Source organism: Melozone crissalis, unplaced genomic scaffold (assembly GCF_028551555.1).
Source record: "Melozone crissalis strain CALT ecotype California unplaced genomic scaffold, PUWL_Pcris_2 ptg000023l_1, whole genome shotgun sequence".
Lineage (NCBI taxonomy): Eukaryota > Metazoa > Chordata > Aves > Passeriformes > Passerellidae > Melozone > Melozone crissalis.
The window spans coordinates 25,203,900-25,231,158 of record NW_026535801.1 but is presented as its reverse complement, the minus strand read 5'-3'; the positions used below and the strand labels follow the sequence as shown (position 1 = coordinate 25,231,158).

At 38.7% G+C, this 27,259-nt stretch overlaps 1 protein-coding gene across 2 annotated transcripts in view; it reads right to left on the bottom strand.

Annotated features, from left to right (window-relative positions):
• The window catches only part of ITGB6 (integrin subunit beta 6), a 32,332-nt gene extending 16,868 nt beyond the window's left edge, over window positions 1-15,464 (bottom strand). For both annotated transcript variants that reach the window (XM_054277648.1, XM_054277649.1), the window contains exons 1-8: window positions 15,404-15,464; window positions 14,585-14,664; window positions 11,619-11,823; window positions 10,458-10,704; window positions 9,426-9,591; window positions 8,746-8,907; window positions 7,915-8,010; window positions 3,194-3,283 (exon numbers count right to left, since the gene is read on the bottom strand). In XM_054277648.1, the coding sequence (XP_054133623.1) occupies window positions 3,194-3,283; window positions 7,915-8,010; window positions 8,746-8,907; window positions 9,426-9,591; window positions 10,458-10,704; window positions 11,619-11,823; window positions 14,585-14,664; window positions 15,404-15,464 (1,107 nt within the window). The remainder of the gene's footprint in view (window positions 1-3,193; window positions 3,284-7,914; window positions 8,011-8,745; window positions 8,908-9,425; window positions 9,592-10,457; window positions 10,705-11,618; window positions 11,824-14,584; window positions 14,665-15,403) is intronic.
• Between the last annotated feature and the right edge of the window lie 11,795 nt (window positions 15,465-27,259).

Here is a 27,259-nt window from a genome sequence, read left to right as displayed (position 1 = left end):
AGGTTTTTAGATCCTAATATATGTCAGTACTTCTAATGATGCTTTAAAACTACTCAACTGTCTGGCCATAGTTTGAGGACAAATAGCAGACAGTTAATAGCAAATAGCAGCTTTAAGCCATTCAGAGAGAAACATTTGTGGTTCAAAAAATTTTCCGAATGAAACAACAGGCAAAAAAGTACAAAATACTCATGCCTTTGTGTTACCTGTCCTTTCTAATACATTATTTCTTTGTTCTCATTTTTGTGTAAGTGCAGGGATTACAAACTGGGGGAAAAAGGGTAATTTTTCTGAAATTTTAAATTCTTTGAGTGGCTTTAATTAAATGGCCTGCTATCTGTCACAAAACATTTTAGCCTACAGCTCTACAACATGAAGTTGTGCAGAATTCAATGCTAAACAAAGCAGGCAGAAATATGCTTACAGAAGAAAATAAACTATACTCGGAAAGAACATGAGAACTCCTTGCAACAAATATTTTGACAGTTCAGACTTTCTTAACTTACTTCCTCTCTGAAGCTCTTATATGACAACACATGGTGAATGGCATTAGCAAACCTTGTGTTTGCACAGCAAGTAAACACTCAAGAAGACTTCAAAAGTGTTAAAAGATTTAGCCTAACTCTACTCCCAGAGAGCAAAAAGTTATTTATTCCTTTTCTTGTAAGTGAACAAGCAGAGACACAGAACATTGAATTACACTTCTGAGCGTATAATGAAAAGTCTCTAACAAAAGTCATATTAGTTCTGTTTTGCATGTGATTTTCAACTGTAGGTCTTCTGTCATTTCCTTCATCACAGCTGAAAAAAATTCAGATACCTTTACTCCTCTCAAATAAAGGGGTATTTAGTGCTTCCTGCTTGGAAGATTTTTCAATCACAAAACAATAAGATTGTTAACCTTTAAGGTTAAGTGTAATAAAATGGACTTTGGGGAATTTTGAGTGTGACATGTTGCTGCTTGCACACTTCTTACATCTTGAAAGAAACGTGGGATTTTAAGAACGTACGTGCAGCTCTGCATCATGTCTGGTGCGTGGTCCAGACATGCTGTGCCTGGATGAGGCTGTGACAAGTTATGGCCCAAAGGCAGGACCACCCTTCCTGCAGTCACCTCCCTGCCACTGCTGCAGGGCAGCAAGCACAGAGCTCAGAGCTCCTCCAAACCTACCCTGGAACAGACGGGAACAGGATCAGCCCAAACAGCTCGGGAGCTGCATCGTGGTCACCACTGCCAGCTCTGGGGCCTGCTCTGCTCAAAGCATGCAGAAGCTAAAAAGCCAACAGAGCCAGGAGGCTGGGGACAAGGCAGAGGACATAACTGTGCCTTTGTATAAACCTGAGTGTGCCCTCACTATGTACTGCAAGCTCTTGTGGGCTCCACATCTCAGGAAGCACTCCTGAGAGTCAGGGAGGGTAAACAGATGGTCAGATAAAGTTACCAAGGGGATGGAGCCACCAAGGAGAGACTTAAAGGACTGGGACTCTAATTAGGAGAGAAGATTGGTGTTTGGAAGGTGTCTCAGTGACACAATATAATGAAATTATGAAGACACAAAGGTAAGGTGAATACAGAGCTGTTATTCACTGAACCCTACAACTCAGGAGCTAAGATGCACTCAGTGAATACTGAAAGCATTAGAAGTAAGTTAAAACAGGCATAAGAAAATTGTGCCTTGAGACAATGGAACTGAATCCCTTCTTGTCATAGAAGACAACAGAAGCCAAAAATATCAGCAGGCTCAAAAAGGAGAGTAGGGAAAAAATCATAGACCATAGGAACATAAGCAGATGCTAAGAAGAAGAGGCAAGGATTCACTCCTCGCATTTTCAATATTCCAGTGAGGCAATTTATGTTACAGCAAAAGCACCAGGACACAGCACTGAGACAACTTTCGTGTGTTTTTTCCATTACTTACTGACAACAAAATGATATTTCAGCAATTAAATGTAGGAACCTGTGTCTATGCATTAGACTGCCAGCTTGAAGAAATGCTGATAGGAACCAGATGTGACTAGGAGCCAGTTGGAATCCAGAAGTGAAATTCTATTGCCACTCAAAGTTTAGCAATAACTTTTTTCTTAAGAAAATTTCGTCACCTTTATTTATTAAAATTTGTACACTCCCAAGATTTACCCTGAAGTTCTCCCCTTACAATTTTTCATAAAATGGAGAAACTCCTGGTTTTTTGCACCTCATTTTAAAAAGTCGTAATTCAGAAATTGTATTGCCTTCATTGCTTTTATAAGAGTTAGAAGAATTTGGTTTCCTTCCTATCACTAAGACCAAAGTAATTTTGGCACAGTGATGACTATCTTATTCAGGTGATAGAAAGAAGAGCAGAAAAAAAAGTGAGGAAAGGAACAGAAGCTATTTGCAAAGGGTTATTTGTCATTGTAGACAACTGGTAGAGCAGGTTTTTAATTAAAATGGGCTGAGACGGAACAGAGTAATCTATGGATATCAGCCTGTTTGTAAATTGATGTATCTGTGCAAAGATCTGTACAACTGCCTAAAAACATTCCTCTGACAGAAGAGAGCTAGGCACTCAGGATGCATTTTACAAACAAACCTCTGAAGAGCAGTGCTGTGTTTATGTTCCTGACATAATTAAAGTGTTTCTTTGTATTACTTAAACAAACCCGTTCAAGTCCTGGCATTACCTAAACAAACCCATGTTGGCTCCTGTATTGTTCTTTTTGAAAACCCCAGAACAGCCTCAGAGAGGCAGCATCAAATTGCTAAAGCAGAGAAGAGCACTGAGCATAGAAGAGTGTTTTTTCCCCCAGATATTCCTGCAAAGCAGTTGTTTGTCTGCTCTGGTGGCAGCTACCAACAGGAAGAGACTTGGGTCCCTGTTGAGATGTGGAACTGAGAGACCTGAATATTAAAGAAGCATTAAGAGTAGGTGTAAAATACAAGAATATGAAGAAGGCAATGCAGATGACACAATTATATAAATTCAGCATTCCAGCAGAACTAAGGATTGACAGAAGGTTATAGGAATTTTGTTTCTGTGCTTACTTATTCCTCAGAGTGAACACTTTTCCTGTTAAGGTCAGCACCTAACATAAAAAATTATGTAATCATTCAATTTCATAAAAGGAGTCAAAGACATATCTTTTTACCAAACTGCAAATTAAAGTTGAATATGTAAACATGAAGGAAGAAGCTGCATTGCACCCATCTTACCTGATATGCAGAAATGATCAGCTGGAGAATATTTCCAGAATCCTTCTGTAGTCGTCCAACAGTAGCTCCAGGAATAAGCTTTGCATAATTCTGGAAATATAAAAAATTAATTTAAAGCACAACAGAAGTCTAGGTGACAAGGAGCTACCTTCTAGAAAAACCTCCAAACCCAAAGAAAGAAAAAACAAAAAAAATCCCAACCTAAAACTCCAAAAAACACAAAACAAACAAAAACCCAAAAAAACTTCAACAAAACAAAACAATCAAAAAATGAACAAAAATGAAGGAGCTGACAACAAAACCAAGTAGATTGAAGCCAAGTGATATAAATAACATTAACATTTTTAAGAATTCTTGCACTCTCCATTGCATGTGTCTTAATGAAAAAGTCAGATGGAGAAGAGCCGGATTCATTTAAAATTCATTGAACATATATTTTTAAATCACCTCTCTGTGATTGATACTATAGTATCCTTCAAGCTCTAATTTTTCAAATTTAGAGGGAAGATATATTTTATCAACAGTTGTATTTCTCTTTAATTAAAATATCCAGAAACAGATTCAGCTTCTCTACTGTTGTTGCAGAGCTCAGGAGTCTTGGACCCTACATTCAGCAGCTGCAGTCACTTTTTTATCTTTGCACATGTATCTCAGTGCTCTCTGGCTCTGATGGATTTTATGTTGAATTTCTGTGAATAATGCAGTGCCAATATAGCGATTTATTTCTGTGAAAAGTTCTCTTTTCTTTTTGCATTAAATTGCATTGTGACACTAGCATGATATCTGACATCCAGATTTTAAATACCATGAATTAAAATTTGCCTTGCCTGATTGTTAACTATGTGAACTTCCCTTGCTTTAAACCATGCCTTTGGAAAACAATGTGTTCATCTTTTTAAAAAAGCATTGTAGGACCAGTTTTGCTTTACACATTATCATATCAATGCTGTTATTTTAAATAAAAGGAAAATGTCCAGAAAAATATTAATAAACATGGGTAATTTGATACTCCTATATCCTTTTTAACCTCCATATCTCCAAAAGCTCTGTGATTATTTTATGCATTATGTATGGAATAGTTATCATTCATTAGATTTCTAGTGCTATTGTAAATCAGTGGGATTAACTGCGTTTTATGTTGCAGCTGGCAACTTCGCATTCCTGACTCCTCCTGTGATTAGTGCCCTCTCAAGTATTCTTGGAATATTGAAACTCTGTGTTTGGTACATGTGGACCTTCTGAGAGAAAGATTACAAACCTGGAATTTAAAATACAACCCCCTTTAATCTGTGGTATGCAAAACAAACAGCAGGGATGTGCTGCTCTGAACACTTTGGTTGATCTCTCCTCTAGGAACAAAAATTTTCTGCATGGTGATACAAGGATGGTATTTCAAGCCCAGGCTGAGTGTGTCTCCCCAGTCCATTGGTTAAACCTCACTTCTTAGCAAATATTTCTGTTCAACCATTGCCAAGGTGAGGCAGGCAGATGCTTTTGGGGTGCTGCTATTGCTAAATATCTAAAGGATATGATGGAATTTAGTCCTTTGGCAAATATTCATTAAAAGGTGAACTGCCATTTTATAGGGATACTCTGATTCATGTAAAATAAATTTGACAGTTACATATTTGAGCTCAGTGGGGTTGCGTCTATATTTTAGCAGTGTAAATGACAGAAGAATTTTCATCATAGTGTGCCACATCAAATACATAAAAATAATTTCAAATTCTGTATGAGTGCAGGGAGTATTTTTAGTTCAATTTTCAGCAGTGCAATACAGTCTGAAACCCTAATTTTCAACCTATTTCTTCTGTGATATAAAATGAAGTAATTAATCCAAAACAGAGTAATTTTTGTTTCAAAAGAAATGCTGCTTAGTCGGGACTAAAGATGGAGTCTTTTTCTTATCTAAGTTTGAATACATTTTAAAAGAATTTTTCTTGAAAACAAATAATAACAGCAATAGTGGCAACTACTTCATGAAAGCTTAGACTGGTGTTTTCTTTTGTACCAAAGTAAGTTTTGTTAAAATATAATTATTATTGCCATATTCACAGATGCTTTTTGAGTGAATAGTTTTTATTGAATGAAAACATCCCCTGATGCTTGGACAAGACTCAGCTGAGACTTATGATGCTAGAAGTTAGGCATAGATGAATGTATTATAAAATACTTCTTAAAAAAAAAATTCTTTAAAAAAATAATCTCCAGTTATCAGGGTTCAGTGTCAAGAAATTTCTTTCTTCTCTTGCATCAGATCTAAATAATCTCTTGAGGTTACTCTGCTGTAGCTTTTTAGGTGCACGAAAGGTTCAGAAGCAACATCAGCTCTGTCACAAGCATAGGTGTTCTGTGCTTGTGCCACCCCTAAGATTTGTGTTAGATTCTAATATACATGTAAGTGGATAAACTGAAAATTCAGTTGAAGAGGATCAAGAACATTACATGACTGAATTATTTTTGGCTAAATTGTTGGGGATTATGCAGGGCTAGAAATACAAAATAAATATTTGACAGTCTGAACACTGCACTTAAGACTAATGGAATCTATCAAGTCTATTTAAAGAGGTGCTTTTTAAGTCCTCACAGTAATTTTAATGTAAGCTTGTCCCTGAGAACTCAATTATAAATAGTCACAGTCAGTATTGGTATCTGATGTAATTAGAAGCTGAGTTCAAGTAGATTTGAGATAAGATATTTGGGGAGAATCTTTCCACCTCAAAGGATAAATGGAAGGGGGTTTTGAGGGAGACTACAGAATCTCCAGCACTGAAGCTTTTCAAGAGAAGTGAAACACCAAAACTTTTAGAGTTTAGAGTCCTCTGCCGCCACTCCAGGCTACCTGAGCAGAGACCTTACCACAAGAATAATTCTCATTGTCATGCTTTGTTCTTTTTACATTGTTAAGCATAGATACTGGTTATTTACCTTTATATTACAAATTTGCATAGCAGAGATGAACACTTGGCAGTGTGTTCATATATTTCTCTGTGTTCACACCCTACATAGAGCCTTTAAAGGTAGTTGCTGTTTGGAAAAACTGCACTGTGACACTTGTGTATGATTTTTGTACTTGCTTTGACTGATTTTTCACATCACCAACAGGACAAAAAGCAGATCATAACAAATATAGCTATCCATTAGTGGAATTAGTGTATATATAATAATATATAATATGTAATAAATATTCCATTAGTAGAAGAAAGTAGTATTAAAAGACAAAATCAGCAGATAGATTATATTCAGTGGGATTATTATACACCCTGTAAAAGAGAAGGCAGTTGTACCTCCTTTTTCCTAACAAAGAAAGCAACAAGAGCAAACCATTCCCTAGCTGGGTTAACCATGATTTGTATTTTGTGTTAGCTATAGGCCCTTGTTTAGTGTTCCCTGTTACCAAAGGGTTCCTCTTGGTAACCTTGATACTGACACAGGGATACTGAAAAGGAGACACCTTGGTAAGAATGCTGGTGGTCAGCTTCAAGGGTGACCACAAGTAATTTCCGAGGTAAACCACACTGCCATCAGCAAGAGAAATATTTCTTTGGACAAAAAAAGGCTCTGTAAATCAAACAGGTATTTCTCAACTACCTTCCTATAACAGCCCCTATTCATGAACCACCTATTAAAAAAATCTATAAGGAAAAATGGTTTAGCTGTCATTAATTGGATCTCTATTAAGAAATAGTTGAAGCCACTGCATTTTTAAGTGGTTGGCTTCTACTGTTATCAATCTAAATGTTTATGATCCAGCTCAGTACTCAATAGAGTCTTCAAAAATGCAAGGCAGTCAGTGCTTCAAGACAGAGAGTGTTCCTTCCCTTGTCAAGGCTGTAATCTGAGAATCAGTTTATGCAGTTTGTGACTCTTGTTACTTTTGTTAAACAGCTGGAGCATCAGTCTTACTCAAAACAACTCCACCCCTAGAATCAGTTGCAGAAGTACTTGGAGGGTCTTCCCTGGGTTATACTGAGGATAGAAATAGAAAACCTACTGGTGACTACCTCCAGGACTCAGCTGCTCTCTCTTTTCCTCCCCTCTTTCTTTCCTATCTTCCGCGTGGCAATCACAGCAGAGAAGTGCCTCTCGTCATTACTGTACTTCTGGTGATAATACAGAATGTTTTGTGAAGGCTTTTCCTTCAGAAAGCTGGTCTTATTCTATCAGCAGGATCATGCTTACTGGCTTCCTCTCAACCAACCTGAATAAATTTGGGCAAGCAATTTCTCTCTGCTTGTCCCCTTTCACAGAGCAGGGTGTGGCCAGGCAGCCAAGCTTAGGCTGCAAAACCCCTTATTGCCCACTATGAACTCTCATCTAGAATATCTTTTAGTATGTGAAGATAACTGCATGTTTCAGGTATATTCTTTATAAAAGTGAGAAAAGGTTCAGCTCTTCTCTAGCCTTATAGAATACAAAAGGCTAATCATAATGATGACACTGAATAGTTTAGTAATGCATAGTTTAGCAATCCTTGACTTAAAGGATTAGTGTGATTCAGCTTGAAATCTGATTTAAAAGTTACCTTAGAACACCAAAATCAATACATGAAGAAGCACTTAAGCAGAAGAGCTTTCCTCTGATATACAATTTCCTAGTTATTTTTATCACATAAATATCTTTTAGAATTCAGTCCTTAGTACTAGAATTACTGTGTCAGCTGTGAAAAAAGGTGAACTTTAAAACAAACATTGCAAAACCGATAATTTTAGATTGCTCACCTCATATATGTGAACTTGCTCATTTGTTACAGCAAAAATTAATAGAATATTGTTTTGCACAAGTTTGTCAATTAATTGTCCAATTGTTGGATACTCCTGCAAACAAACAAAGGAGAGGCACATAAATCTGTTTCTCATGTGCTTTCAGTTCCTGTCTCCCATGAAAGACACATTCAAGTGATCATAATGAGCGCTTTGTTCTCTGTGTAGTATAAACTTTAATTAGGAATACACACATACAAAATAAAAGATAGTGCATATAATTTCCTGATGTTGTTTTTAAGGAAACCCCTCTGTGAAAAGTACAGAGCCAGATTCCTTAGTGGGGGCTTTGGCTCAGTAGCATCTGTGTTATATATACATATTTGATCCAAAGAACTGCACTGCACCAATGGTATTTGTCCTACAATGAACATTATAGAGCATATATTCAGTATTTTTGAACACTGAATCTTAAACTCGCAAGTTCTCATACAGGAACAGTGTCCCTCAAATTCCTGAACTGATCCTGAATTCACACCCTTTCAGGGAACATATGCAAATCTTGCTTTCCCTGCAGAAGGAAATACTATTTAGTCTAATTCCATGGGCTTTCCTGTTGTAGAAATTGTATTTTTTCTTTCCTTTTTCTTAGTTATAATCTATTCTGATTCCATACAAACATACTGTTCTCTCTTTACTCAAACATGCAGTTACAAATAAAGTAGATTACATGAAATATCTGTATTCCCTAGCTTTTACACATTTCAGTGCTAAAAGTGTAATTCACTGTTGCTTGTTAGTCTTTAAATTTCCAGAATGTGAGAGTGTACAAAATTTGTAGGTAATTACCTGAACAGTTGACATGGAATATTCATTATTGTGGTCCAAATGACAGTTCCCATCATTAGGAATAACAATCCCTGCCAGTTTACTGTCCATCCCAAAATGGGAATCAGCATCACTCACAAACACCAGCAAATGTAGAGAATCATTCCTCCAGCCAATTTTTTCCTGTCATTTTAAACAAATCAGTTTAGCAAGATATATTGCATCACAACATAGGAAACCAGCAAAATATTTGGAGAACGGCATCTCAAAATGAATGAATAGCATCATTCTCAAGGAAGCATCAAAGACAACACATCTCCTAAGAGATGATTTTCATTCCATTGTCTTTGGCTAATCTTTCCCCATCCCTGTGTTTAATAACATGGGTTGGCCATGTTCATGTCAATCTGCTTACTACTCTAAACATAGTTAATAAAAAATATTTAAACTGAAAAACACACACAGTAATTATACTGATATTTGGGCTTATTTGTCCCTGGCAATTAAAAGGAAACTTAGACTAAAATATTGCAATATGCATGTTTTACTTGTACAGCCAAAAGTATTTTCACACAAATTTAATGAGGCTCTTGGTTTGTGTTAAAAATTTTTGAAAAATAATCTGTCACTTTGAAATACCAGCATATAATACTAGAAGAGATAATATATGGAATAATATTATACCTAGAAGTTTCAAGTACCTTGCAAACAGCTGCCTGCATAATTGCATCAAATCCTCCCTCTGGAGTGTCTATATTAGCAGAAATTCGCTGTCCTTTCACAATTTCGTTGAATTTTTCAGCATCATTTGTTAGTGGCAAAACATTTTTATATCCAAAGGTGGGTAAACACTCGTAGGGTACAGTTCTGCAAGAAAAGTGAGACAGCTTATGGATAATAGAGAGTGAAAAATCACAGGAATGGCTGCTTCAGAGGGCTGCCTGGATTAGTTTTGGTCTTCTGCCTCTTCTCTCTGCCTGAGAAGAATTAGTGACAAACCTAAGATAATTAAAGAGCATTCAGTGTCTTGGGCAGTGGAAAAAATCTGCACAAAGGCTGGGAAATGCCTCCTGGAGCAGAGTAATTCAGCCAGTTACCAATGTGCAGCCCTTGCCATGCTTCCTGCTGTGCCTTGATCTCGTATTTGGAAGAATATTGGGATCTGTGGCTCCTTAATGCACTCAGAGACGACCACCAAGGTGCTGCAGTCCTGCTCCAGGTTGTAGAGCCCAGCTTCTCCCCTACACAGGTTAGCTAAGGGCTAGGCCAGCCAGGGGCTGGGGAGATTGCTAGACCTTAAGGGAGGGAAAAAAAAGCAGGAGAACAGCATTGATAGCTAAATGAAACTGGTATTCCATGTTGGGTTTGAGATTGCAACTCCTTAGTGTAAATCGTACAATTCTTTTATATGTATTCTAGAAAATGAAAGAAATTAAAGAAAAATACAAAACTACATGCCACATACATTTTTGTTAACATATTAAACACATTTGTAATTAGCAGCAAAAGCTAAAAAGCAGACTCACTCCCCGATTCCTCAATCCTAATAACTTAAGACTCGACAGAAAGATGATCAGAAGGTGAAACTAAAAGAACCAAATCTTGTTCCACAAACTGATTCATTTACAGCTGGAGGAGGGGAGAGTTTCCAGTGAAGAGGCTGAAATTAATTTTAGCCTAAAGATTATGACAGTGTTGGCATGCAGACAGATGTTGGGATTTTCCCTGCCTACCTGCAAGGGTTGTTTATTTCTGCAGCTGTAGTTTTGATAAATGGTGAAACTGGTTTTTCAACAAAAGATCCAAACCCGAGTCTAAAGTTGCTTGTCAGTTTTGACATCTCTTTGGAAAGAGTTGAGCCCAGTTCTTTGATTGTGTTCAGATCATCATCCATGGAGGCTGAAAGATCCATGAGGTAGTAGAGATCAATTGGATAATCTTCAGTCTGGCGAACCTTGATCTGTATTGTTTCCTCATGTCCTGTTAAGGTCAGGGGAAAGTGAGACAAATATCAGCACTTCTGTGCAGAAAACATAAGCAATGCCAATTTCTTCATAAACTTCACTATGGTGACAATTATCTGGTATTTTAAAGCACCAGTAGCATTAACAAAAATATTTCAAAGATTGCCTGTCAACAAAAAAATCTCACATAAGGGTCTGAAAAATTAAAAGTAGTTCTAATGTTTGGGGTTTTTTTTAAACAGCTCTTCAGTAATGCCATAACCACAGAATTGGAACTGATTGCTATAATTTGAAAAAGTATGAAAACATCTCTTCAGCAGTATGCAGCTTTAGAAAATTTAGCTATGAAGCTAATTAAAACTAGAGGTAGCATTTTGGGGTCCTATCATATCCTTTAAAAATTTAAACAATGTCAAAGTGTATACAGAGATTTTATTCTCAGTTCCAACACTATGACCTGACCTAACTGAATGTCTCTTACTTTTTTTTGTTCCAAATTTTCTTCAGGAAAAATTCAAATCAGAGGGACCCCAAGATGGTTCTGGAATGCTACCATAAGTGCCACTGGTATCTTGTAAATCCTGAAAGCAAGATTTTATGTTGCCTCTGAGATACTCTGCCAGACCAGCAGGGGAGAGGCACAGGAGCTCAGCTGGGGAGGAGCCAGGGGCTCTCATTTTCTCCCTGGCACCTCACTGGCAAGAGAAGAGAGGAACTAAAATATATATCCTTTTTTTTATGATGTACCCAGCACTTCTGAAAATATTTTGAATGCAGCTGAACCTAGTTTTCATGCGATGAGTCAACAGATAATTTTGGACCCAACACAGGTTTTCATCTTTATTCTGTCAAGATATTTTTGAGCTTGTTCAACCCAAGAAACTTCAGTTTATCACACTGTCTGAAATTAACCTATGATCTGTGACTTACCTGGTCGCAGCCTCAGAGTTAATTTCTGGGGAGAAATCTGTGTGACATCAGAACTGTTCTTCTGGGATGATGCAGTTAGGGGATCATTTCTGTGAATTTCTACTTCTGAAATGGGAAACTCAATCAAATTCAGCTGGCATCCTTTGGACAAAAGATTTTCCAGGGTATCACACCTCCCGTGAATTCCAAATGAGTCTGTGTAATTCTAATGCAAACAGGAGAAGGAATGGATGAGTTAAATGTTTTTACTGACTAGCCTCCAGCACCTGCCCCACAAAAGGTCAGTCCAACTCAGGGAATGGAAACAAAGTGCAAGTTTGTGCAAACTAGTGCAGAACTAGATATAGGTGGCACAGAAACCCAAATTTGCCCTTCATGGGTCACATCACACAGGTGTATAATTAATGTAACTTACACCAACTTGTTATCCTGGGAGAAACTGCTCTATTGTTGGGGAATGGGAATTGTGCCACTCACTGCATTTGGTTTCTCACAGTACTGGGATGAGAACACAAAGCCCTTCTGAGCCACTGCCTTTTCTATCACAGGATTATGCCACAAATTCATTAGTCTTTCCTATACAGTTTAGAACTGCAGATTGAAGAACATCATTCAATAAAAGAAGAGGTCTTGCTGATAATAAACTCCTGGACAACTTGTGACAAACAGATTGTGGGTACCCAGTGTTTATTAGTTCTTTTTTCTGACCTACACTTTCTCCTCAGCTCTCATTTAACCTGTTCACTGAAGCAGGCATCAAGTCTTTGTTCCTCTGCCTGGTGCCCAGCACTGTTCCTCAGCAGCAGTGGTGCTCTCAGCATCCCCACACCTGTATTTGGCCCAGCAATCCTCCTTGACCTTCTACCAGCCAGAGGAAATCCAAAGCCTACAGATATCAATTGGATATCTCACAGTTTATTGTCATTACTCAGTTCAGAGCATTGATATGCATTCCTTTCCACAGCACTGCTACAGGGTGGGTACTAACCTCACGTGGTGGTGAAGTTAATGGTTACTTTTACAAAAAGGCTTCTGTGCTTTATTACCATTTCCCAGAGCTATGTTTATAGTTAAGATTCTCAAAATCAGTCAGGTGTGTCCTGGATACTGCTCTGGCCTGCCAGCCCTCTTGACCAAAGCCTGGGCAATGCCTGGCAGAACCAGCTCTGAAACACTCAGTTCCTGGCAGGGATTCATGGGCCCATACCATGCATCTGCTCTTTTCTCCTAGGTCTGGGAAAGCAACCGATGGATCAGACATTAAGCCACAAATATTCTCATTCAGTCACTTAAAAACTTTCCATGCAAAACAAAACAAATTTACTTTAAACCTATTAAAAACAGAACTATGACAATTTTTTCCACTGAAATATCACCCTTCATGCCTGAAAATTGTCAGGGATCTTATATATTTTGGTGGAAGTGTTGAGGCACCTGCTGGGAACAGTGGTTCATTATTCTCCAGACTGAACCTGATGCCTTTGCTCAGGCAAAACTCTCACCCACTGCTTCTTGAATAGAGCACACATAAATTACATGTACCATTGTAAACCTTTCACAGGGAGATCCATGTCGTCTCCTTCATTTACACAGTTTGTAACTTTTCAAAATGTGTGAAGAGACAACCTCATATTTCAAACAACACAGTTACAAAGTGTATTCCTATCCTACAGAAAACAGTTTCCTTGGAGGTGCTTTTGTTTGCTCTGACACTAAAGCTCCTATGCCTTTTGCACGCTTGATCTGCTGTTTTCTAACAAAGAAATGAACGAGCTTACGGACAAAGAAGAAAAATCATGTTTACTACAGTGAAGTTTTCAATAGTTCCACAGTTTTATTTGGTTTGGCTTTGGGGTTTTTTAAATCAATAAATTATACTGGGCTCTTTTTTCCTTGAAAATACATGGCAGTAGTCAAAATTATGTGATCCAATTTCAACAAAATTCTGTTTTATAGTACAGATATAAAAACTACTGCAAACACACTAATGTGGGGTCTTTTTTACCTCCATGGTAATATATTTTGCAAATGGCAAAAGATGCCTTTTTAGATTTTTTTTAAAACATGCAGTTTTTTTTCTTGCCAAGCTATTTCGTAAAGAGTATTTTAGTACCATGCTGTGCCATATCACTGTACCCAAAGCCATCAAAAACTGTTAGCGGCAAAGGTGCAATCCAGAAACTAAATTGAAAAAGACTATTTCTCTAATATTTCTGTCAAGTTTTTGTTGCAATAGCTGACTATCTTGTTAATGCTAATGCACTAAGAGCTAGAATATTTACTGTGAGCTGGGGAGATATTTAGCACCATTTATAGGAGAAAGTTTTAAAAGCAGAAATGTGAAGTCACTTCCTTAGGGTTGCACTGAAAATCTTAAATAAAGGTATAGGAAACAAATCCAGATATATTTTTTAAGTCTAATGTTTTACCAAAAACACATCTATATCATAGGAATCATAAAGCCAACATTATTGTAACACTTAAAATCAACCACAGAATAGTCATTACTAGATGGAAGTTTTACATCTGGAAACTTTTACACTGTTGATACCTGCAAACCTTCTGTTTACACTGTCTGGCTTGGCACATAATCTGTAAGACACAGTCTGGCTTCTGACTTTGTGTCTGGTGCTTCTCCATCAGTGCTGGGGGTGAGCCAGCCCTCCGGCTGATGACCTGGGACCCCCCTATTTCTGCCTTAGGTTTGGAAGATTGATGTTTTTGTGGTTTTTTCAGACAAGAAAACAATCAAACAAACAAACAAACATCCTAACAACCATACTATGAATAACAGATCATGTAGAGTAGATTAAATTCCACTTCTGCTCCCCAGGAAGGCTTCACTAAGCGCTGCATGCATTACAAAACCCTGAGCTGACCCAATTAAGTCAATACTTCATCATCACTCAGAGTGACTACAAAGACTTCAAGTCTTACTTTGAAATATTTTTTTTTTATCACTCTACCTCTTGCAAACACCAAGCGCAGTGTGGTCCGGAAAGCAAACAATCTTCACAAGTCACTGTGCTTTCCTGAGAACAGGTCCCTGAATTTAAACCCAAGAAGATAAAAGGCTGTTAATATTATGCTGAATCATTCAATTTATGAAGAAACTTGTCATTTAGAGAATGTGGGTGGTGAAAAATGCACATATTTAGCCATATTTAGGATTACTGATAAAATTTATTCTTAACAGTAGTTCTATTGGTAAAAGATTAACTCTCCAATAAAGATTAAAACCTCAGAATTGCTGGCAATTAACATACCTCCTTTTGCGTGCTTTATGGGTGGCATTCACCTAGAACATGTTAACTTGTTCCCTCCAGTGCACCTGATAGAATGTTACATGTGTTTCTGCTTTGGTGTAGGTAAGTCATTCCCCACATAGTCGGGGATATTAAAAGAACAGATTTATGCTCACTCTGTATGCTTAATATTGTTTCGCTCAGCTCTGTAGATACTTGATATGATTTTTGTCCATTGTGTAACTACCAGAGAAACACTCAGCCACATGTATAATAGGAAAGATTCTTAGCAGATCAAACTGTGATTAATGAAAACAAAATTGCTCGAATGTCTGTCTCTTTCAAACCTGTTGTGCTACATAATGACCACCAAATTGTAGATGAAATGGCAACGCAGCCCTACAGCAGCCTGTCAAAGAAAGGTCATTAAATAGAAAGGAAAGATTAAATACAGAAGGCAGAAAGCTATTTTGTGTCAACTTCAAGCAAGAAACAATGCAAAATGGTTTTGAAATGGATCTCCCTGCCCCTGAGCCTTACCTTGCACATAGTTATTTCTTTGCAGAAATAGGAAACAGAGGCAAAGCAATTCAATCCCCATTCGTTTTCAGTGCTGGCTGCATGACAAAAAAATAATAGCTTGTTAATTATGGTCTGCATAAAGGTAGACTGTCGTAAAACCCATGCATTCCTGGAGGGTATGTTTTCAGATGTCACGTACACCGGATCGCGAGGAAACTTCAACCCCAGCGGGACGGACCATGAACAAAAGTGAAAACAAGGGCTACCTGGGCAGGTAGGGAGGACAAGCTGTGCACACAGTAACGTGAACATGGTTATCACTTCCTTGTTTTCCTGGACTCCTTATAAGGCATACGGGGAAAATTCATTCAGGTGCGGATTTCTGTCTGTCCCAGTCACTCCGGGTCCTAGAGCAACCCAGCCCAGAGACCGTGTTTGCGCTGTACAACAGCCCTTCTAAAGCTCCTTCAAAAAACACCTTTAACTGTGCCCCGAGGGGAGATGGATCATTAAGATTGCCAAGTGAGTATACCTGGAGAAAAGAAAAAAATCCCAGTTTTTCAGATTTCCTGATATGGAGGGAAACTCATAAAGGGAATTGTGAAGGAAAAAACCCCAAACTAATCACAGATTAAAACTGAGGACTTTGCTTCACTACTTCAAGATACCAAGTACATTGATTTTATTAACATTCCAAACTGAAAGGGAAATGCTGCAGTTGTAGATTTTTTAAATATATAGAAGGAGGAATAATTTTATTCCCAGTACAGCAACTGACTTGAAAAAAGAATCATGTCAGCCTTAACTCTGCCCAATAAGTGGCTGAATATTCTGCAGCACAGAAATAACTGCATAACAAGTTATTGCTATCTCTCCTCCATCTTCCCAGCCTGAAATGAACATAAAATACGTATTTCTTACCACCTTATTAGAAGGAAATAAAATTCCTTATTTCCGGATTTCATGTCTTCCCATCTTTTATGCTCTGCTATTGTCTGTTCTAAAAATAAATTTTCAAGATGAGTCCTGTCTTTTCATAAGGATTTGCAACAGTCATAGTAGGGATGGGTTTGTATTAAACATGTTAAATTCAACATGCCTGAAACATTCCTGGGCATTGAGGCCAACTGGCACAGAAAGACTTGAGTTTATGATTCCAAAGTGCCTATTGGGAGCATTCTAGCAACCAAATTGTGCCCAGAAATTGTTTGCAGTGAGTGTTGATAGGAAGAGGTCAAATTCATGCCAGGGAGCATTTTAACAGTCTAATAGCATAGACAATCTCCTTCTAGTGCCTGGAAATATTTCCAGGCACATCCAATTTTACTAGTATTTACACAGACTGTGGGTAGTTTCAATAGCAACTCACTCTGGATTACATCAGAGCCACCTTTGCTCTGCCCTTGTGTTCCCACCCCTTTGCTCTCACTAGTCATCGCTCGTGTCCAAACACGCCGCGTCTCAAACTGATCCAACCAAAACCCAATCACCTTCTGTGGGAAAAGTGGAGGGCTGGTTTTCATCTGGCTTTGTCCCTTAAAGCCTGTGGCTGCCCAGTCCAGAGTTTGAGGCAGAACTGGCAGGAAAGGTGAGAATATCTTGGGCCAAATTTAGCCCAGTTTAGGCTGTTGTGGAACTGTATCTTAACACTTCTATTTACAACAACATTCCTAAAACTCCTTCAACTGCTCTCTATGCCTCAGAGTGCCCTTTGTAAAGCACTTGCTCAGCTACAGCAATTTTATGTGGCATGAAAAAAGCATTGATTAGATTATGTTCCCTCAGTTTGTGAAGACACAACTCTGTGAGAACACTCTATGTAATTACATAAGGTCAAAAAGAAGTGGAATCAACCAAAAGTGTTTGCTCTTGCTAAGAAAAACATCCTCCTGTAAAATGCCACTCAAATATCCTACTTCCCTGGGTCTGACTGACATTTGTGTATGTGTCCTTTAAGATTGCTACTCTATCTACAGCCTTGCAGCTCCCCAAAACCCAGTGCTTTCTCTTTCAGTGTAGAACGTCACCTTGTAGCTCTTAGGACAGGGCTCGGTGGCAGTGCTTCAGCCACCAGCAGTGTCTCAAACTAAGGACCAGCCAGCTGAACAGCTGGCAATTAGCAAACACTCATTCTTGGATTCAAGATATCAAATTTTGAAGTGTAGAGAGAATTAGTAATACAGCCTACATAAAACTTACAAATTCTGTGTGATATTATCAATTCCCCACTTGCTTGTGAGGTAATATTTTATATAGGTCTTGGCAAGAATAGCGTGGCTGGAGGCTAAGTGCCTGCCTCTGAGTGAGGTGGCTGCCAAAGACTATCTGAATTAAGCCTTTCCTGAATAAAATAGCTAAATTTCTGCAGATTATTAGGAATCTATTAGATTATTAAGAGATCTATTAGATCTCCCTGGATTGTCTGGAGAGAGCAGAGAAGGAAAAGAATGTAGTAGAATAACCAACAACAAAAAAACAGACAAGGAAAAAATATTGAGAGCAGGAGCCTAAGAGAGGTTCTGAAAGAGAGACAGTGTGCACCAAGAGTAAACCTTGGGCAAGGTAAGAATACCTAGACAGGAAGCAGACAGATGATTCTTGCTTTGAAACATCACCTGCGAAAATGAAAGGTAAGTTGACCAGGAAGTTCCTCTACTAGATCAATGCTTTGTTTGCTTTAATTATCACTAGAAGAGTAAAATCTCAATCTGGAGTAGCCATGCTGATGTAGGAATGATGTGTAAAATGCTTTGGGGTCATGGCATTACTTGATTTGACAGCAGGGTTCCTTCCCATTCTTCATAAGATTTGTAATACAGTCTCACAGTCAGTTAGCTAAACAATGAAGGCTGAAAAAAGTTTCTAAGCTTGAAACTTTGATTTATCTTTAAGGAGCTAGAGATGATGTGAATATCCACACAGTGGTGTGAGAGCTCTGCACAGAGGCCAGTCCAGCACAGACAGAAACCACACACAAGTACTGCACAGACACTGCAAGGACTGTCCTGTCTCTCTCTCTGCTGCAGTACAGATCTGACAATGCTTTAGGGAGAACTGACAAAAGCATTTCAAGAGGAAGCAACAATCCCTAACAAAGAGTTGTATTTAATGGGGAAATTCACAGTGAAGGTGAAAGTGACAAATCAGCAAAATCAGAAACTTTAGCTTCTTTAATTATTTTGCCGCTTTTTTTTGGTTTTTTTTTTTTTTTTTTTTTTTTTTAGTTGATATACTGCTCTGTCTTTCTTTATTAATCATCATGGTGGGACGTGGGTATTGTTCCAACAGAAAATGACATCCATTCAAAGAAACTGCTGTAAGCATTTGAGTCCTGTATCAGTGACCTGGATCTTGCTGAAAGCAAAGGTCTGAACATACAGTGATGGAGCTGCTTCATTCCAGCTCCTGTGTTTTGGGGTGTACTAATATCATATCCCATTAGGGTATGATATCAGTATATGCTAATATACTAATGAAACACTGCCACAGAGCCCAGACAGATGTGGTCTCTCCTACCCTCCAGGTGCTATTTGCAAGAGGTTACACATGATGGAGTGCAGTTTTGGAAGAAGAGGGTGGTCTGTAGCCTCTTCTTGGAGGGTCACAGGAGAAGGAGAATCACGCAGAGGAGAGGAATTTTCCCCTCCAGCTCTGAGCAAAACAAGGTGTTGGGAATTGGTGACTCAGGTTGTGATTCATGCTCCGGTCTCCTCTTGTTTCCGGAGCCGTGTGTTGCTGTTAGAGGAGGGCAGGGAATGAAGTCAACAACCTGAATCTGAGCGAGCAGAGGGGCAGAGGAGGGAGGAGGGACTGCTCTCCAACTGTACAGCGAGCAGCAGGCAGGAAACTCAGGGTGTTTTCGACCTGTATTCACCTTGCCCACAGCTCTGACCTGGATGGTTCCAGCCAAGGGCATGAGGAAACCTTTGTTCTCAGGTTTTTTTGGCATGGGTGAGCAACATGAATGATTTGTTTGCTTTTCAGATTTGAAAATACTCTCACACTCAAAGAGAAATAATCAGACCTCTGAACTGCAGAAGGGCTCAGGTAGAACTCATAGGAAAATGGCATGGGACTGCCAACCAGCCCACAACACTCAAATTATGCCAGGGACTTCCACACATCCCATCAAATCTCACCTTGTTTTTTGTTTGCTTTTTCTTGGTTACATGGCACCCCTTGCTTTCCCTTCACTATAAGAATGTGGGGCAGACACAGCTGAGCAAGATCAGTGCAGGTGGGTCATCAAGCTGTGGAAGGGAACTACACTCAGCTCCACAGCTCCTCAGACCCCTGCACTTTAGCTGAAGAGCTTTCCATAACTTACTTTGTTCAGATTAATGCAAAATTCAAACCAGACCTGCAGGCCCCATCACAGAAGGGACAAGGTGATGGCCTTGCTGTTGCAACAGCACCAAGGGAAAGGCAACCCTGTGTCCCAGCCCTGCAGCAGGCCAAGCTTGCTTTTGGAAAGGTATGTAAGGTTGGGTAAACACAATGTCTTCAGGCCTGACCACCCATATGTAAATTCTTAACTATGGAGCTGGGATTAAATCACTTGAAAAAAGTGATTCTGCTCTGGTTTTTGCACAGAAAATAATTTTATAGCTGACCTTCCCATGCTTAGACAGAGTTATAGTGCTTTGTTAAAACACAGGGCTTGAATAAGGTTATTTTAGAATAACCAAAACAGAATGCTTAGCCTAGCACCCAAGCAGCTGCTAAATAGTGAGGAGAGTGGGCTCAGGTACTGCATGAAAGCAGCTCCGTTTCTGGAGGCTCCTGGAGCTGTTCTGGCTGGGCCAGTTTGGTTCCATGTACAGACACCCAGAGCTCAGGCCACGCGTCCTCGTCAGCGGCTGCCGTCTCTTTTTGGGAAAAGAGCAGAATTTATGGTTTCAGAAGCCTTTTGTGCAGAGTGCTGCCATCTTATGGCTACTCTGCTCCTCTGGAGGAGGAAAATGAGCACTCTCAAACTCAGGTGTGAAAAAGGTGATACCGAGAGTCCTATTACCTTTTAACAATATTTTGCTTTGTGACTTATATAAAAATCTTTCAATATATTCACATCTTTGTAAAACTATGTATTCACTTATATTAGAATTTTAATTTTTTGCATCCTTTTTTCAAATTCCATCTCTCACATTAAACAGAACATTACTTCCATTGTCTTTGTTATAAGCTTGGCTACAAGCTTCTGCAGTGTCAGAATTTATTTGCAACATCTTTATCAGAGTAAATTATTACTTCACTTTATAAATCTTTCCTTATTCTTATGTGTTTCTTCTGAAAGCAGGAAGGAAATTTAAACCAACAGTGTCTGCTCGCATGCAAACAGGAACATTGGAAAAACAATATTACACAGAATGATTTCTGCTTCTACAATTCTTAAAGTACTCATCAGAATTGCCAATATTAAATATCTAATAAACCCATGCAAAACTAGAAATATATAAATAGAGCCACCTCTAAATAAAAACAAAATGAAACGAAATAAATTCCAAGTATTTTGCTGAGTAATACCAAAAGAATAAGGCAAAACAGATTTTCTCTAACAATGTTTTTCAAGAGTTTAAAATGATTAATCATATAAATGCTGTCAATAATATCAGATCCACTGATAGCTCATCCTTCTTATCTCGTGTTTGTTGAGCTCTAGTTTGACACTTAACAAACAGATTTATCAAAATTTTAAACCAATCTTTAAAAATAGTTAATTCTTAACATTTTATAGCATGTCAGTATGACACAGGCCACAGAGTCATGCTTTCAGAACCAATAAATCAACAGAAATTTCAAAAAATGCTATTGCCACAGTAATAAAAAGGAAAGGGCATAAGATTGCAAAGGCTCTTATAGATATTGAAAATGTTTCCTTTCACCTTACACAGCTGTCCTAATAAACTTATGGAAATCCATCATAAATCTTGTCAGACTGCTTGACTCTCTGGCAGAGAGGCAAAGACAAAGTGGCTCTACTCACCTCTATGCAAGAGCTACGTGAATTGTATCATCCAATTTGCAAGCAAATAGCTTCCATTTTACTGAGATACCCACACCTACAGTGGTTTGTCCCTGTCACTCTTACTAGAAGACTGTTTCAGAGACTTTGCTCTTCTCATGGTTGGAAACTGCCTCAGCTCCAGCCTGGATGGACTAACTTTCAATATATATCCATTTATTTTAATGACAACATTGTCTGGTAACTTAAATAGCTTCTTTCCTCCCTAGTATTTGCCCTGCCCTTCTTTTCCCCTCCCATTGATGTATTTATAGAGAGCAATTGTATATCCCTCATTCTTTGTTTTGTGCCATACTGCTTTTCTGCGTTTCCTTCAATGTACGTTCCTAATTATGGCTGACAGACTGTTCTCAGCACCCAGAGAAGCCTCCTACAACGGTGTTTGTACCCAGGTATCCCTTCTTTAAGTCTCCTACATGATATCTAAGGAGAGCCATTTTGGCTTTTCCCATGGCTGCACCTCAGTTCTCTCAGGATCTTTCCACGATGTACCAGGACATTCTGGTCTTCCTCTTACCCAACCAACTCACCACAATTTACAACAGAAATCATTTCTACCTCAGTCTGGTGTGATCCAGCATTTGCACTATTAAATTCTACCTGACACTTCCAGGTTCCTGTTCTTTCATAGTTTTCTGTATTTTATCTTCACGCAATTGTTTATAATTTCTTGCAAAATGCATACAAAATTTCCAGATTACTAAGATTAGTTAATGAAGCTGTAGGTTACTTTTTTCTCTGCCTTTTCTTTCTCCTTTGTTTTGGGAGATCTTTAAAGCAAAACTTCCTCATCCTTCACCTGAAAATTTATTTTTTCTTCTTTGAGCAATTTAGGATGGAAAACAAACACCACTTCACTATAAGACTACTGCACCTTGTTAATAAATTTTTCAAGTTGGTAAATGTTAGCTTTTATTTTTACAGATGCTTCCCTTTTTCTCCAAGATCTGGACCATCATCTTTACAGAAAAAAAGAAAGAGCATTTTTTTTGGTTTGGGCAGTACATACACAGTCTTTAATCTCTACTAGAGAGAAAGTACTTGCCACCTACCAGACTCCCTTTTACTTGTGTGATAGGAAAAACTTTCACTTTTTCAAATATTGTTACAGATGGTATGTCTGCAAACTTGACAGATCTGACTGCACCCTCCGCTTCCAGGTTCCCAAAATACCATTTTCACTGATGATCTGGTATGGTGGGGGCTTTCACTCTCTTTGCTAACTCCTAATATTTTTATTTCTTTTTTAAGGATTTGTAAGGTGCTAGCACTCTTGTCTCCTTACAAATTACAGATTTTAAAATTCTTATTTAAATTAAATTTTAATAGGTTTGGAACCTTCATCCAATTAATATCACTAACTAATTTCTTTAGGTATAATACTTCACAAGGACAAATTTTGAGAAACCAACAGGCCTATTCTCGTTCATTCTTTCATTTACGTTCAATTTAACCAAGCTGGGATAACTTTAGCTAGGTTATTTTCTACCACCAGCTGCTCTATGTCATCACTACCTAACAAAGATCACCTAGAATAGCATCATGGCAGCCCAGTGACTGCTTGCTGATGAAATCTGCCAGCTATTACACCCTGGAATAACTGGCTCTACTGTTATCACAAACATTTGCTTTATACTCTATTTCTGACCAGTTAAAATCTCCTGCAGTGAGGCAATGCTTGGGAGCTTCTCTTTCATGCTTGCAGTCATCTGAGTTAGACCTCTCTGGAAAATGTTGCTCCTTGGTGGCCCTTCAGAAGACCTTTACCTTGACAGATTCCATTCTGCCCAGGCCACCCATCTCTGGTTTTATTTCTAGTTTTCTTAAAAGACTAAGCATTATTTTGTGTTTCAGTCATAGGTCACCCATCCGCCATCCTTCACTAACCGTGGAAGATTTGGGGTCACCTTGGATCCTGCAGCTCTAGCCTGCATTTGCAGTTTTTGTACACAAACTTCTCAGCTCATCTTCTATGACAATATGCAAATTATTTTTCAAGTGTCACATCCCTTTTATTCCTAACACCCAGGCCACACACACCACATTCCTACAAATGGACATGTCAGTGTCCTTTTTTCTCCCATCTGATATTTCTTTCCCTAACTTATTCACCATGCTTTACTTTTCAGAACCAGGCATCAAAATTACTTACAAGTGTCCCCCAACATCCTCTCCTATTTCTTAGAATTATTTTACTGATTACACTGGTGTGTGTACATAAATATGTGTGTATGTTATTATCATCTATTATTTTGTAACATTCTACATGATCTGTTAAACTATAATGATGCCAGTTATAGCAATCTTGGTTCCAGAAAATCAATGCCATGTTTGCTCCAACAGAGTTCATCCAGTTTGTGTGACAAATCCTCCTTCTTCTCAAAAGCTAAATTCCTTACAACACTCCTCATAAGACCAATTCTTAAGACATCTGCTGCTCTTTATTATCTTGCATGCTTTAACACACCCTCTTCAGGAATGAAACCCTGCAGTGGGAGCTTTTCCTTCAGGACAAACCTACTCACACATTTCCTCTGTTTTTTGTTTTTTCCACTGCTCCTTCCTTTAGTTTTTTATCCTACAATGTGATCTGGTACAGCAATATTTCATCCCATAAATGATTGCACTGCCAGTGGCACTAAAACAGCTTCTGTTTCATAAATGGAATAAATAATAAATGGCATGCACTTACTATGTGTACATTTTCCTTGAATACAATAATTTTAGCTTAAAACTATGCTCTGTACTGCTGAACTTATATTTATGAGGCAGTTTTAAAATAGCTTCTGTTAAAATAAGTATTTTTGCATGAAAGAGCTAAAGTGAAATCTCGAATATACTTTTGAATTTGAGTAGCTTTGTGAAATGTCTCATCAGTTCTCCTGGAGATATTTTAGTCATTGGGAGTTAATCATTACCTGAAATTATGGGACAAACCTATTCAAAGCCAGTCTACCATGTAGTGTTGTATTAGGGAAGAAATGCAGACACTGACTCATAGGTGTCAGCTATTTATTCACTCAGTTATGATGTGATTCTTTCCAACATTATTTTTCTTTTGATCTATAGTAAGATACTGATCTGGTGGATGAGATTTTCTCAGAGCAAGACCCTGTCTACCCTAATCAATAGAGACATTTGTGTGTCAAACTACCAGAGGGACACCACAAAATTTTAAAACAGTACAAGAAGAAGGTAAAGAGATCAGTGAGTTAACATTAATCTGGAAGAGGCACCTGAGCGCCCTCTCAAATCAGAAAAATTTTGCTCAGCAATGTCTGAGAGCAACAGAAAAAAACAAGAAAAAATTCAAACAGGTCAAACACTGGTTTGCTCCCAGGACCATGGCAAGTCATGGGTAGGGCAACAATCAAACCTCCAGGGAAGAGCAGGCACAGGGCTTGGGCTGACACACAGGAGGTGCCTCCCTCTGCAATTTCCATAGACACAGTCAGGGGCAAACTAGTTCCTAACTTGGGCCTATCAGATGCTCCAGAGCACATTTTCTTTCTATACTACAAGGCCAGGCAAGTTCCTCTCTAGCTGTGTAGTGTGTCAACTTTCTTGCATCCAGGGAAAACAGAAAACACCTTCTTCTGCCTGTGTCATATTAATATGAAGATTAGACAAGATGGATACATGAAATAACAGTCTAAAATCATGGTAAAAATTTGAATTTAGATTATCTGATAGTGTCAGCACTTGTGGAAAGTGCTATTTGTCACATTCTCATGATGTCATAGTTTTCCGTCTAATTTTGTGAAATTTGATCAATATTCACAGTTTTAAGCAAACAGAGAAGTAAACAAAACCATTGCAGTTATTTATTGACTGTGCTGACACAGAGCTATTCATGATGCCTGTGCATCACATTACTGATAAAAACGCTCATTTTTACTAGGTCTCCTACATCATCAGCTTGCTCAAGGGGAGTAATAAAACCTATTTTTCCTTTATCCTGAACCGATGGTTATGTTCTCATATGTTACCATCTGATCTCTCCTGACCACATTAAAAGGAGTGTTTTTCTCTTCTTTCCCTGCTGCTTAAAAATCCCCTCTTAAGTTTATTTGCTGTGCTTGTGGGTTGAGCAATGACAGTTGGATTTAGCTCATGCTTCTGAACTTGGATATTAACTAATCTTTCAAGACTTGGCCTTTTGCTGACCTTCGTCTAAGTTCATGGTTTTTAGGGTGCATAATTTCCTTCATGAACCTGGTACTGTGCTGTTTCTGTTGTTACAGTGAAGCTTGAGGAAGGTCGTGCCTCAGAAGTTTCTCTCCTCTTACAACTAGAACAAATCCAGGCTCAGAGTCAGACAAAGCATCACAAGCTCCAACCTGGGCAGCCTTCCTGGCTGAGGAAATTCCTCAGTGCAGTTCTTGTGGCAGAAATCTGACAATCTCTATCTGTTTACAATGTCTATTAGCACTCTGAATAACAGCACAGGCACCACAGAGGCCTTGACTCTATTCCACAAGGATGGCAGGTAAATATTGCCAAAAAACCAGTCCACTGTCAGGAGCAGGGGATTTCCAAATCTGAGCCTGAAAGCCTGGGTGGAGGACAGCCAAGCACAAGAGATGTGGAAGCCAGGAAAGGGTCAGAAAAGGAGCAAATCTTGCTGAAGCTGATTTTAAACAACCATTTGAGATATTGGCTGTGGCTGTAATATCCACCACTGTTGGATGAGATTAATTGTTGTTAGCATGGTTCTCAAGGAGGGAAGAAGCACCTTCTAAAGATGCCAAGGTTCATCATTCCAAGAAGGTTTTCTGCCCCGGGGAGAAGCGGCAGCATTTGTATTCTCTACCCCCAGACAGTTCCACTGAGTGAAGAAAAACCAATTTCTCCATGATCCTCATAAGACACTTCTGCAGACAGAGCCAGGAGGCTTTATCATACAAGTGCCATCCCTGAGCAGTCTGGCAGAGCCTCATTGCAGGGGCAGCTAGTGCTGAATGGAACCTCATTTGGACCAGGCTCTACCTCCCACACAAGTGGCTGCAGAAGGCTGAGGATTGCCCCACCAGTCTTCAGGGTCCCAACAATGGGAAACAAACCCTAAGGAGATGCCTCAGGTTCACAACTCTGTACCCCAGGAAAAGGATGAGATCCACTGCCAGAGCACCACTACTCCAGTTCTGCTCTGCTAAACACTGTCTGCTTTGGGTGCTGCTGGAAAAAGTGCTGAATACAGACAATCAGATGGATTTGTGTTTTCTTATGTATAAGATACCAGAGAGCAAGGCAGATGAGAGTTTTGAAAACCATTGAGATGCTAACCAGGTCACAGATGTCACATTTAAGAAGTATATTCCTATCTTCCTAAGCTTTAAAAAAGAAATATTGTTAATGACAGGACTGGCATTTCATGCACTTCCCCAAGCTCCTTCACTCCTAACTGATAGCATGAATGTTTAATTAAAGCTTTGGCAGAGAAGCAGATCAGGACTACTGTATCATTTTCCCCTCAAGGCGTGCTTCAGCAGGCTGATGCAGATTGCTTGGTCTCTGAGATATATCAATATTATAAGGCACCATGTGTCAGGCTGAACACATTAAAGGCTGCGTTAAATTTTAACATTGGTCATGAATCACTTAAACTAATTCAGCCAACCAGAATTAGTATGAAAATATGAGTAACAAGGGCCTGGTTTTTGTTCTGGTTTTATATAAGCAGGAGGATGAGGCACCTGAGCAAAGGTTCATATGCAACAACAACTGTAACTCTGTGCATGTAGGAATGATTCAGGCATTTGGATCACAATGCAGAAAGACCTCCATTTTCATTTTGTTGAAAACCTCATTATAGCCTTCAGAGAATTAAAATTTGGACAGCTTGGTTTGGG